We start from the raw sequence: 12,651 nt of genomic DNA, 5'->3' as shown, positions 1-12,651 counted from the left end.
ATACAGAGCGACCGGAAGTCATGAAGAGTGACCGGAAGTCATAAAGAGCCGTCTGCCCTAAACCGGATGAATGAATGAACGAACCTGGAGCGGAGAGCGGCCTCTGACTTCCTGGCTCGCTCCTACCTTCCCGCTTCCAAGAGTCGACTCTTTTGAACGACTCTCAGTTAGGAGCGGGAGCGAATGAGCTAGCTCCCTCAAACGAGCTAGTTCGACCCATCACTAGTTCGAAGTCCTTAGTCTCGACTGTATTGTTCCACTTCTGCTGGCGAGATTCATCTAAACTCTGTAACAGAGCACTTGCTATTTCAGGATCTCTACCCTGTAAATACTCCTCATAGAGTCTCACAAGTTTTATTCCATCCAGGGATATACTCTTTCTGTAGCCCTCTTGGAATATATTTCTTGGCAATTGAGATAATAAGTCCAGGAAAACGTTCGTAGTTAAGACTGAATAGGCAGTATGAATCGGACACATTTGTCAAGATCTTCTGAAAAGCAATCCCACTTGGCTTTTTTGTAATTCCAGTGTGGTCAAGGTGTGCTTTTAACCAAAGGTATTTGTATTCTTGTAGTTATCATGATAGGTCTGTGTTGACTGTGGGGAAAGTTTTCCGTTACTTTCCTTGTAGTAGGCAGGACAATACCATTTACATCTTCAGTGACGAAGTAAAGATCAGGATTATATTCTCTCTTCCAACGGGCTGACTTAAAGGTTCCTCTATCTTTCACATCGAAAACCAAGTGTAGATTATTAGCTTCGGCCCAGGTGACTAGTTGAGAGCCACATTCATCTGTATCATCATATTTCCAGTTCGAACGATGATTATCGACATATATTGGTGGATGATTCTGGGTGAGGAGCACTTCATTTGGCCAAGCCACAGATGGTGGTTTATACACATTTACCACTTTGATGCTGAAATGAGCCGAACGTCTCGTAGATTCGAACGAGCATAGGTTGCTGCCCCATACGTCTGGTGGTAAGTTGCCCCAATAGCGATATAACCAGGGATCTTAGCTGTTCCTCAGCCGCAGTATGAGTTGTTTTCAAGAAGGATTCTAGAAAGATGTTCACTCTTTGATCTGGATGTGCCTTCGATGTTTATTCGTAAAGAAGGTCCTAGTATCTTTGCAGGTAGGGCCCTTCTTTACTGGAGAGAATCAGCTATCTTTAAAAAATTGATTTTTTTTTTTTGCTTGCATACCGTATTCGTTTTTGTCCATTATGACAGTAGTGTTACCTTTATCTGCTTTCATAATTATAAGATTATTATCATTGATTTTTTTTTTTGAGAGCATGTATTTGCTTTTGAATTGAATCGAATCCTTGTAGCTATTGTCGTCATGAGTAGTAAGGGGTGAATTACGGGAGTTAATATCGTTTCTTGGGTTAAGAATGGAGTTTAATTTTCATTTTACTTCAATTCTTACTTCGTCTTGTTTATCTGCTGGCAATTTGCTAATGGCTAATTCTGCTTCTACTGTTGTAGTGATGGCTGTGTTCAGAGTGTTAAAATTAGGCCAAATTGGCTGAAATGGAACTTTCGTCTTAATTCAATGGTACTTTGGACAAATTTATGATCGGAAATTGGTTGGGCATGTAGGTCTAGTGTTTTTGTTGGTTTCTTTGGCATAGTTATTGTTTAGTTTAGAGTTCATTAAAGTATGCAGCTTTTTCTCTAGAGTTGATATATCAACTTGGGCTGGAAATAGGTTCCATTAAGCACCCAAAAGTAAACGTGTAGTTTCGAGATGTCTCTCATATAATGTATGATTTAAAAAAGGACTATCTTGTACAAAAATTTTTGGTCTCCTCTCTCAGCCAAATCTTACTTGTTCCAGTTTGGTTTTTAGTAATTTGAAAATAAGAACGATGATTCTTAAACTTGCTTTTAAGGAAGTTGAGTGTCAAATTGTGAGCGATACACTGTTTGAGAAATTTGAAATCTTTGCCCAATTTTAATATATTGACTTTGTGACCTAAATATAAATGGGCTTTCTGTTTTGCATGGTCGGCTACGTAATCATAGGATATAAACTACATGTTTTTGATCCATATTGAATTGTGATCACAATAATAATTATTAAATTAATATCGTATGGTCCACCTTTTTCAATACTATATTATGCAAGATAATTGAATTACATTACTAAACTAGGGACTAGTTTCGGCCTTGGCTTGCCATCTTCAGCCTTAATGTAATACATCTAATAAGTAAACAAATGTAAAAACACACAATTGACATGAGTGACTTGAATGACTTGAGAGGTATCGCATTCTTATTTAATTTCAATGTAGAGAATTAAAATTAAGCGATCGTTTACTTAGCCTTTATTTCTAACGAATTAACAACTGCTATCGACCACGTTATTTATGTATTTATTACGGAAACATGTTCTCCTCTTTCATTTCTGATTTTCTTCACCTAACAGCAGTTGACGGGTATTACTAATCGACTTCAACATCGCCTTTGAAATGACGGCGAGAGGGCTCACAAGTGCACATAGCGAGAAAATGATACCGAAGATGATCTGTCACATTTTGTGGCAAATGTTTGAGTTTTATCATTCAAACAGCATCACCTAACCTAATCATACTATATGTATCATGAAAACATATTTCAGGGGTAAGTAGAGAAAAGATAACCTGCTTGCTATAAATTTACATAATAGCCTTTCCGAAATTTAACCAGACACGAGAAAATATAAACTAACCTCAGAAAGCAATGATGCACTCTGCCATATCTTGAGGTGTATCCCATTCTTACTTTATTTCAGTATATAGCATTAAAATTAAGTGATTGTTTACTTTAGCCTTTATTTCAAACTGCTGTCGGACACGTTATTTATGCATTTATTACGAAAACATGTTCCCCTGTTTCATTTTGATTTTTCTTTACAGAACAGCAATCGATGGGTGTTACTAATTGACTCCGACATCACCTTCTAATTTAAATCTAAATCTGGAGTATACAGATTCAAATGTAACAACTGCAGCTCCTCGTACATCGGACAAACTGGCCGCAACTTCAACATCAGATACTCCGAACATGTCAACGCCATTAAATACAACAGATCCTCTGCTATAGGACAATACACACAGGACTCCAAGCATAATTTCACTAACATTCAAAAAGATATAAAAATACTTAAAATCGTTAACACTACTGAAAATTGTTTTATTCACCTTGACCAATACTTCAACCCTAATTTCAATTTAAATGACATTTCTGAAAAACCCAATATCCTATTTGACTTCCTAATTCTTCTCAAAAATTCTCAAAAATTTTCTACTTCCAATAACCCACCCTCCTAACCCACCCTAAACTACCCCTCCTTTATTTCCCTATCTTATCCTTTCCCATCATCTTTTAACTTCAAATCCTTTTAATCTTCTCTTATCTACTAACCTTCTTCCTTTATTAACTTATCCCATCTTTTCTTTTCACCCCTCCTCTAGAAAAAAAAATAAATTAAAAATCCTACATCAAAAAAGGCTTTCACGGCCGCAGATCAAACTGCTGTCGGACACGTTATTTATGCATTTATTACGAAAACATGTTCCCCTGTTTCATTGTGATTTTTCTTTACAGAACAGCAATCGATGGGTGTTACTAATTGACTCCGACATCACCTTCTAATTTAAATCTAACCACCCAAAAGCTGGTTCTATTGCTGTGATTAAAAATCCTACTTTCCAAATTGAACTGTATACTAATGTACTATATTGCCACCTGCATTTTGGGTTTTCACATTCAAATTTAAACTCGTGCCTTGCGCTGACTTTGACTACTTCAATTACGACCTGAATTTTTATCTTCAAGAAATAGCACACTGTGCATATAAGTTTTTCATTTGTTTCCGGTATTGTGCTTTTTACCATTTTTCTGTTCACAATTGTTTTTTACGTCAACTGTTCTAAAAAATCTACAAGATCCTAGTTACATATTTCAATTATATTGAATTGTATTAAATGTATGTACTGTATGTATATATATATGTAAATTTATGTACATTTTCGCGACTGAAGCAAATACTGGATCATTAAGCTATTCATCAAGTTCAGTCGGCGTTTGAAAGCATAGTGCCTGACGTTGAATATGTTGCGCTGACCTTTGGGAGCTGGCAATTTACTTCAACTGAGCTACTCGTCTTCGGCTTCTGCACGATTTTTCATCTTTACATTTGTTCGATTGTGTTGTGACTTCGCGCCTGATATTGTATGAAAGCTGGCTCATTTAACTCTTCTCCGCTTCTCGTATACATTTTGAGATAGTGCCGAACTTTGCGTGTGCTATGCTGCTGTTCAGAAGATCGCGCCTTACTTCTTTTAAGTGACTTACCTTCTACTTCTGAATTTTACAGTGCCTATCCCCGTTGTTTTATTATGCCTCTTCAACTGTTTTTGTGGGGATTTGATCTTTAATTTCTTTCTTACTAATGCATTGTTTTTTGCGTTTTATTCGGCTGATGATGACTTGGATTGGGGTCGAAACCGGTACCGCTTCCACTTATAATTAAATATGAATGTAACACTACATTTCGTATTTATTTGTATTGAATAGGTTGAACTACCTTATTTATTATTTCAATTTCATTATCACTTTCGAATGTCGACGAGAGAGCTCGCTAGTGGACATAGTGAGGAACGATACTGTAGATGATTGATCGCATGCAATATAATCGCTGGGTGCATATGTGCTATAGATGTTGATTCCCATAGAGAATCAGAAATATTTGTTCCGAATGAGTAAATTTATAATACCAATATAAATGGTCCGTTATTGGACATTATAAATTTTCCAGCTAACTCATTCCTGGTTGCCAGCGTTTCGCCCCCGTGTGCTAGGCTGGGCTCATCAGTTGGTACCTAGCACACCTACCAATTTATAATGTCCAATAACGGACCATTTATATTGGTATTATAAATTTACTCATTCGGAACAAATATTTCTGATTCCCTATGGGAATCAACATCTATAGCATCTGATGGCCAAACAGGCATCAATCTTTAGTAGTGAGACGAAGTCTTTCATAGTGCATTGGCACTGCCGGTGGCTACAATTAGCCTACGCAGTGGCCTCCACGGTATGCACTAGCCATGCGTCTTGGTAGGTGTGCTAGGTACCAACTGATGAGCCCAGCCTAGCACACGGGGGCGAAACGCTGGCAACCAGGAATGAGTTAGCTGGAAAATTTATAATGTCCAATAACGAACCATTTATATTGGGTGCATATATATCGGTGACGGAAATAATTGCGCACGCTTAATTGCACGTAACAACGGATGCGAGAGCAATAGGGCTCTCGCTATAACCGAAGGATAATACACATTTTAATGTAGGAATTTTGAAGGGACAGGCAAAAACTGTCACTATAACGGGGTTCTCGTTATATGCTGTACTCGCTATAGCGGACTCCTACTGTATTACTTTTACCTTACCTGCAGTGAGCCACATGATATTTAAAGGTTCTGTTTCATGTGAAGAAGACTGTGGTACTGGCTGCCCATTTTATAGGTGGTAAGCTGGTTGCTGATTTGGCAAAATTACTGCCACCTTAATAGTCCAAGGAAAAGGTGTACCTGCCTCGAAAACAACCCATCAAAACAGATACAGGGTTCCAAGAATCACAATTACATGGCATCCAGTACAGTGTTGGAGGAGCCGATGGAACAGTCCGAATCACAGGAGCATGGAATTCTTGAGTTTGCAAGTAGATGGTGCGCTAGATAAAAGCATGAAGGTTAGCCTAAATACATGGAAGGCTGTATTTTAATGTGATGATGATGATGATGATGATGATGATGATATGTCCTCTCTGTTGGCAGGTTTGAACTCGTCGAGTTTACGATGCCTAACACCAAGAGTAAAGCGATGGGAGAACAAACAACGAAGCTGGTAGACTCTGTGGAGGTGTTGGAGGAGGGGCTGGTGGCTACCAAGTGCGCCCTGAGTGGGAACATCTACATCTGGAACATAAAGGAGAGCCTCAGCAAGGGGAATTACAACGTGGAGCCCACGCACGTGTTGAGGTGGAGCGACACGGACAACTACTTCATGTACATGGGATACCACCGCAGTAAGTGTCTGTCCTTTGCTACTAGTGAGAGAAAATAGCTTCCCTTATTATCAGCCTTCTGATGGAAATTAAAATAAATTAAATTAATTTTCATTGAAATTTTTGGGAGCTATCCTGCAGATGAATTCTATTTATTTCAGTAGCAAAGACTTTGTTATAAACAATTTAGAGAGAATCGTTTAGAATAGCAATTGGCATATCTTTCAGAATATTCGTATGAGTTCAAACCATTTGAAAATATTTACGGAAGGTTTGTAATTGCTCCACATGCACCAAACAGCACTTGCACTATGAGACTTGGACATCTCCTTAACACTAGAACGGCCAAACATTCCTCATACCTATAAAGGCCGCAGGCGGTCATTTTGACCGCTGCCGCTTACTGACATATACCTAGGATGCAGGATCTGGGAAACATGAGAATGTTAAATAATTTATTTTAAAACAACAGTTAACCATTATGATGAATTGTATAAAGATCAATCCATTCTTAAATATTAATAATTGTTCATATTCTCTCACTTCTAATAGGTAACAATGGAATATTTCGGCGGACTTGCTATTGAATGCCTTTGTGAAAAATTATGATAAAAATAACAGTCTCTGTTTGTTTACAAGCCTATTTAGGCACTTGACAAGCAATTTATGCAAGTTATTACTTTAAACGAACATTTTCCACAGACTACTTTGTTGCACGAAGAACATGTGTCAGAGGTTTTGTTCTGTTTACAATTGGAGTTCACTTGACATTGTCGTCGCTTACGACTGGCACATTGAACCTGAATCTGAGGCTCAGGCTGAAGTGTAAGGAGTTCAATCAACCGGGATCTTGTCTTCACAAATTCAGATCTTAGTTCTTGTATTACTTTAAGAATATAATCATGTCGAGAGATTCTCTGTCCCTAAGTTCCTTGTAGACTATCCATGAATTTATTGCTGCTAGATCAAGTACGTTGTAAAATACATGTACAGGCCACCTTCGGCATCCAGCTCTAGTGGAGTATTTACACGCCATTTGATCTGCTACATCCACACCATACTTAATTCCGTTATAAAATTTGGTAGTACTAGGGAGCTTCTTGTTATCTTCACTGACTTGAACGCTTGGGTGTAGAGTGCTTAGCAGAAGCACATTCTTGTTCACTTTTCCTTGATATACTGTGAGAGTAGTGTGATCTTCCAAACGACAGTCTCGTACAGATTCATACGTAGTGCTTTGATTGACACCGGAATTTCCTTCCTCACTCGATTGATTGTTCCAACAATACTAGTTTTCTTCTCTTTCAGTCTCTCAGCCAACTTTACTGATGTAAAGAAGTTTACGTCCTTTCATGAGGTATGGGTCCATAAGTTTCATGACAACATTTTCAGGCAGTGACTCATTCGCAGGTCGAATTTAGTCTTTCCCAAGATAAGGAAATCCATTGCACACATACTTAGAATCAACGTCTACCAGTAGCCAGAATTTTATGCCAAATTTATCTGGCTTGTTGGCCATGTACTGCGTGAACCTGCACCGAGCTTTGCTGGGGAAGAGTTGTTCATCAGCTGTGACATTTGCTCCTGGTTTATAGCACGCATAACAATTCTCAATAAATCTATTACAAATAGCCGAATCCAAAGCAAATTTATCTGTCTGCAAACGAGTGGATCTAGTTTTACAGAGATCAAAGTGCAAATACCTTAGAATTTCTTTGAACCTGTTTCTTGCCAGAGCGTTAGTGAAAACAGGGGGACCCCATAAAGACCCCATATGATCTACAGCTAGACTAGTGAGTTTATAAGCTCCACGGGCGTATAACAAAGCAATAAAAGCATCTAATTCTCTCAAAGATATAGACCAATTATTATCCGTTGTCTGTCTACGAGCTTCGGTCTCTGTGCACATCTTTATATGCTTCAACATGGATGCGTCAATGAATAAACGCCAGGCACTAACGTTGCTGTTAGTCTCTATGTTACGCTTAGCGTGAGTAGGCCCTGCTGCCTCTTTCAGTACATTCTGAGCAGCCAACCTTCCAGGGGGGTTCCCACTACTGTCTACAACAGTCCAAATAGTTGTTCCATCATTACCACATAACTGATCCCCGGGTGCAAATGAAGAAGACTTTACCAGTTCATGACCTCTCCCATCTCGTCCCCTTCCACTTCGAACAGGATGCCTGCTGCTAAGAGATCGTCCTTTGCTGCAAGATTGATCACGACTGGTTGAAGGAGTAACTGTGTCTATCGTAGGTGCGAAGTCCACTGTGTGCATATTTTCATCATCCGAATCACCATCACTATCCGACATATTATCACACTGTTGAGGTATAAAATCCTCATCGTCACTCATTGCGTCTATATCTGATAATGTATCTTCGTCACCTTATTTGTCTTCTCCTAGCTTGCAATGCGCGGTTCTGCTAATAATTGAACAAGAGTAAGTTTTTGCCGCCGAGCCATTATTACGCACTATACGACACAAGGGACAGGCACTAACTCGTCCACTCGCAACCACTGCTAGAGGCATACTATTTAGTTACATCATACGCCCCTATAGCGTCACTTGTAAATATATCACAGCAAGCAAACAGTGAGCAGAATAGAGCTCTCCGTATCAAGGAAGTGAAGCGGTCAAAATGACCACTTATGGCCTTCCTGGGTATAAGGGACAATATCGGTGTTCCCTTATTATCTATGGATGTAATTTTTGATGTGAATGTACGAAACCCTAAAAGATTAAAAGTCACAAAAGAACAACCTCATGCGTAAAAAATTACGAGCGTGGAAATACCTTGAAATTCGCTAACGGTCAAAATGACCGCTCTGGCCGTTCTAGTGTTAAGTCTCCTTGGACTGGTTTTCTTTGCACTTTTGGATCAGTAGTTAAATTGTCTACTTGTTCAATCGAACACACGTACCTGTTATGTCTTCATACAGTTCGTATTGTGTTTTTTAAAGCAGTCAGCCACGCTTGTTCTTAGCCTATTGTTTCTTAAGAGATCCTATTTCCGAGAGAAACCACAAGAACTTCAGTGAGGATTTCACTTTCATTGCATTCATGGCAACGGTCATCTTGGCTTCTGCTATGAACCCTTCGAACTACGACAACATTGCAATAATTCATCTTTATGACCTTTGTCCATTGGGAAGAAGATAGTCCATTCTTTATGGACATCGGACTGGTTAGATTTCTTCCACTGCGAGGAAAGCTGCGATGGGGTGGGGTTGCCCAGGCTTCATATTCCTGATCGTGCATTTTCTTTTTAATTATCTGTACGTTTGGCTCTTCATCAATTCCCAAGTTGAAATGTCTTCAATTGCTGTGTATTTCTTTGAAATCTCTGGGGAATAATGTAAAAGCATATTTCGAGTGCAAATTCAACGCGGCACGTCTCAAATGATGTCACAGTGGCTTGAGCAAAGCCGACTTAGGAACTAGTTACAAGACTAGGCTGTGCGGAAAGATTTCACATTTGCCACTATCAACGTACGCTGTACTTCTGCCAGTAGATGGCAGGCTCGCTATGTGGGCAATCCCACATAGGATAGATGCAAGTGAGGAGCCTGGCACAAGTAACTGGAAGCAATGCCAGATGGTGGTGATTGGTGGTGATTATTGTTTTAAGAGGAAGTACAACTATGCAACCATCCTCTATATAACATTAATCAGAGGGAAAAAGGGAAGGGATCCGACACTTCGAAAAATGAAGATATCGGTCAAAGAAAGACAAGGGCCACGAAGGGCGTGAAAATGATAGACTCCCTAGCCCTCGCAAACCTAATAGCGTCGGGGTCGGAAAAGAACAAAAGTTGACCAAGGTAGGTCGGATAGGATAGATGAAAGTGAGGAGCCTGGCACAAGTAAGTGGAAGCAATGCCAGGACTCAGCTGAGGGGCCCGTGGTCGCCAACCCACGCTCCATGGCTTTATGTATGTAAGGTGCAACATCTGTTCTGGTCTTGATAGCATAATCATATATGATAATGTTAAAATACTAAATTTGTGTTCAAAGGAGTAGTTTTGATTTCTGCCTGAAAGCCCAGTGACTGTACAGTGCCCTTAGGGAAATGCCATAAACCTGATCGGTGATGACATCGAAAAAAGTAAAAAAAAAAATAAACATCTAACTCTGGACATAGTATACATTTTCCAAGTACGAACATTTGATGAAAATCGTTCTGTGTTCTAGTAGAGCTGTCAAAATGTTCTGGCTCCTTCCAATTGTGGCCACTCTCTGCTTAATGATTTTTGATAATTCTCTGAACATTACCACCCGAATGCAATGCTAAGATGGTCCCTTATGCAAGTTCACCGCTGATCGCTTCCTCAAATGACTGCAATGGCGGGACATTAACACTAAGATTTGTAAGAATGCCGTAGCTGTCCTTGCGTGAGATGCAGGATTTAGCTTTGATGGGAGTGAAATTTCTGGACGGTTGATCCGGTAAATCGTTTCTTCGAGGAAGGGATAATGTGGGATTTTTACAACGTGATTTAATTAGGATGCTCGCAGGACCATGAAATTTCAACGAATAATACGGGAAAACATAATTTGTGGCAACGTATAATCGAGGTTGTGGTGTAAAAAAAAAAAAATTACATTTTAAAAACACCAACAAGGAGAAATTTTCTTAGAAACGCGAACTATACACGTCGCGTCTGTTTAAAGTTGTCATAGGTAAGTCTAATATCTGAGCTTTTTGCACATATTTTATGTGTAGATTAGCATCCACTTTCTCACTAAACTTTATTAATTTTCCAACATCTATAAACTGTCTAACTTTCTTCTCCATAACAATGTCCTGCAAACCACAATGCGTAAGTACAGTATTATTTATGGACTTGTTCACTTATGAATGTAAAATTAAGCATACACATGTCAGCTGAATGCGTAAGTACAGTAGGCCTAATTTATGTACGTTGTTACTTGTTATACACATAAATACAATAAGCCTAATTCATGTACAGTGTTACAATAGTCACTCAGGCCTCTTTTAGTCATCGCAGAAGTAAAATGCGCCCACCTGCATGCACGAGTGCACTCGCTTCCGCTGGCTGTCGAGTAGTGTAAAACTCCCCGCGCTTTCCAGCGATCCTTTACAACACTGTGTTCAGTGTGGGCAATTCCGTATTTACTCGCGTATTAGATCTCCTTGGCTTCTGAAAAAATACTGTATTTACGCGAATATTTCCCGCACCCTAACTTTAGGAAACACCATTTTGAGAAAAATGAAATGAACCAGAATTCCTTCCATCGAAACAGTAACGTAGGCACAAACAAACATTTCACATCGTTCCTCGAGCTCCACGCGGTATTTACGCAAATATGAACACGACGGATATAGCTACTTTGCTTGAACATATCTGAGATGATAAAAATGCATTATCACTGCTATAAAATATATTTGCCTAGCAGGTAGTAGGCCTTCTTACGTGACAGATATTTCATTAATCTGAACTTGCAATAGGCTCGATTCTCTGTAGATTAGAAGATACTTTGTCTCTTGCATCACTAGAATCCTCTCCTAAATTACTTAAAAATTTGTCACACTCCACGTCTAAAACACTTCTCACACGCAATCTCCTTTTACTCGGATAATAACACGGCCAGTGGTGGATAATTCTTTACGTGCACTGTAAACACTTTTAACAGACACACCTGCGAACTCGTTTGTTAGTTTTGCGATAGAAGTAAAACTTGTTAATTCGAAGTTGTAAGGACGCAAAAATGTGACTTTGAATTGCGTGATTTCAAATTAATTGTCAACTTGTAATGCAGAAATGCCAACCCTTGCTGCGTCAGAAAATATTCTAAGACGCATTACTGCAAGCAATTAACATTGATTCACAGTTTAAACCCTTTAAATGCCATGGAAAGGCTATTTCCGAAATGTATCCAACAAGGTGAATTTACATTATTCAAATAAAGCACTTGGATAAATCACCGGCAAACTTAACTGCAAACAAGAAAAGAAAAAAAAAAAAAAAAGAAAAAGAAAAGTATTCAAAGACGAGGGCAAATTATGTTGGCTCCCCTGTGCAAGTGCCTAATTTTTTGGATTACTGTAATGTTTGCATTTTTACCTGCCTTGTACTTGCACCGTAACTTCGTGGCTTATTGAACTTTCGTATGACGAGGGGAGGGTGCCTTTTGCTTCCGTCTGCATTGCAACACAGTACATTGACCCCATCTCCTTTAAAACCATTAGTACGTTGTTCTCGGTGTGAAAAAAAAATGTGGTTTCATCAGATCGACATTATTGTTCGGTGCACACAAATTTATTTTAATTATGAGCCACGGTTTTTCGCCAGCTGTTGGCATCGCCAGTGTTCACGGTCATTACGTGATATTGTGGCGCCCTTAAAACACTGAATACAAACGAATTAAGATTTCACTCAAATTTAGCAACTGTGAAACACATTGTAGACACACCGAAGTGTGGAAAGCTACCCCTGCACGTTCCGGAAGACGCGTTCTATCGTGATGCCGAGAAAATTTGAATTGAAATTACTATGTAAAATACTGCTTTCTAAAAACGTGAAGGCAGTTTTAAATTAAAAGCGTGAATTGTTTACCATTTA

General features: G+C 39.1%; 1 protein-coding gene across 1 annotated transcript in view; it reads left to right on the top strand.

Moving 5' to 3' along the window:
• LOC136884542 (leucine-rich repeat and WD repeat-containing protein 1) overlaps window positions 1-12,651 on the top strand; it is a 112,719-nt gene that overhangs the window by 89,355 nt on the left and 10,713 nt on the right. The window contains exon 5 of the mRNA XM_067156793.2: window positions 5,834-6,084. Coding sequence (XP_067012894.1) covers window positions 5,834-6,084 — 251 coding nt within the window. The remainder of the gene's footprint in view (window positions 1-5,833; window positions 6,085-12,651) is intronic.

Source organism: Anabrus simplex, chromosome 12 (genome assembly GCF_040414725.1).
Source record: "Anabrus simplex isolate iqAnaSimp1 chromosome 12, ASM4041472v1, whole genome shotgun sequence".
NCBI lineage: Eukaryota > Metazoa > Arthropoda > Insecta > Orthoptera > Tettigoniidae > Anabrus > Anabrus simplex.
This window is presented reverse-complemented; position numbering and strand designations above follow the sequence as displayed.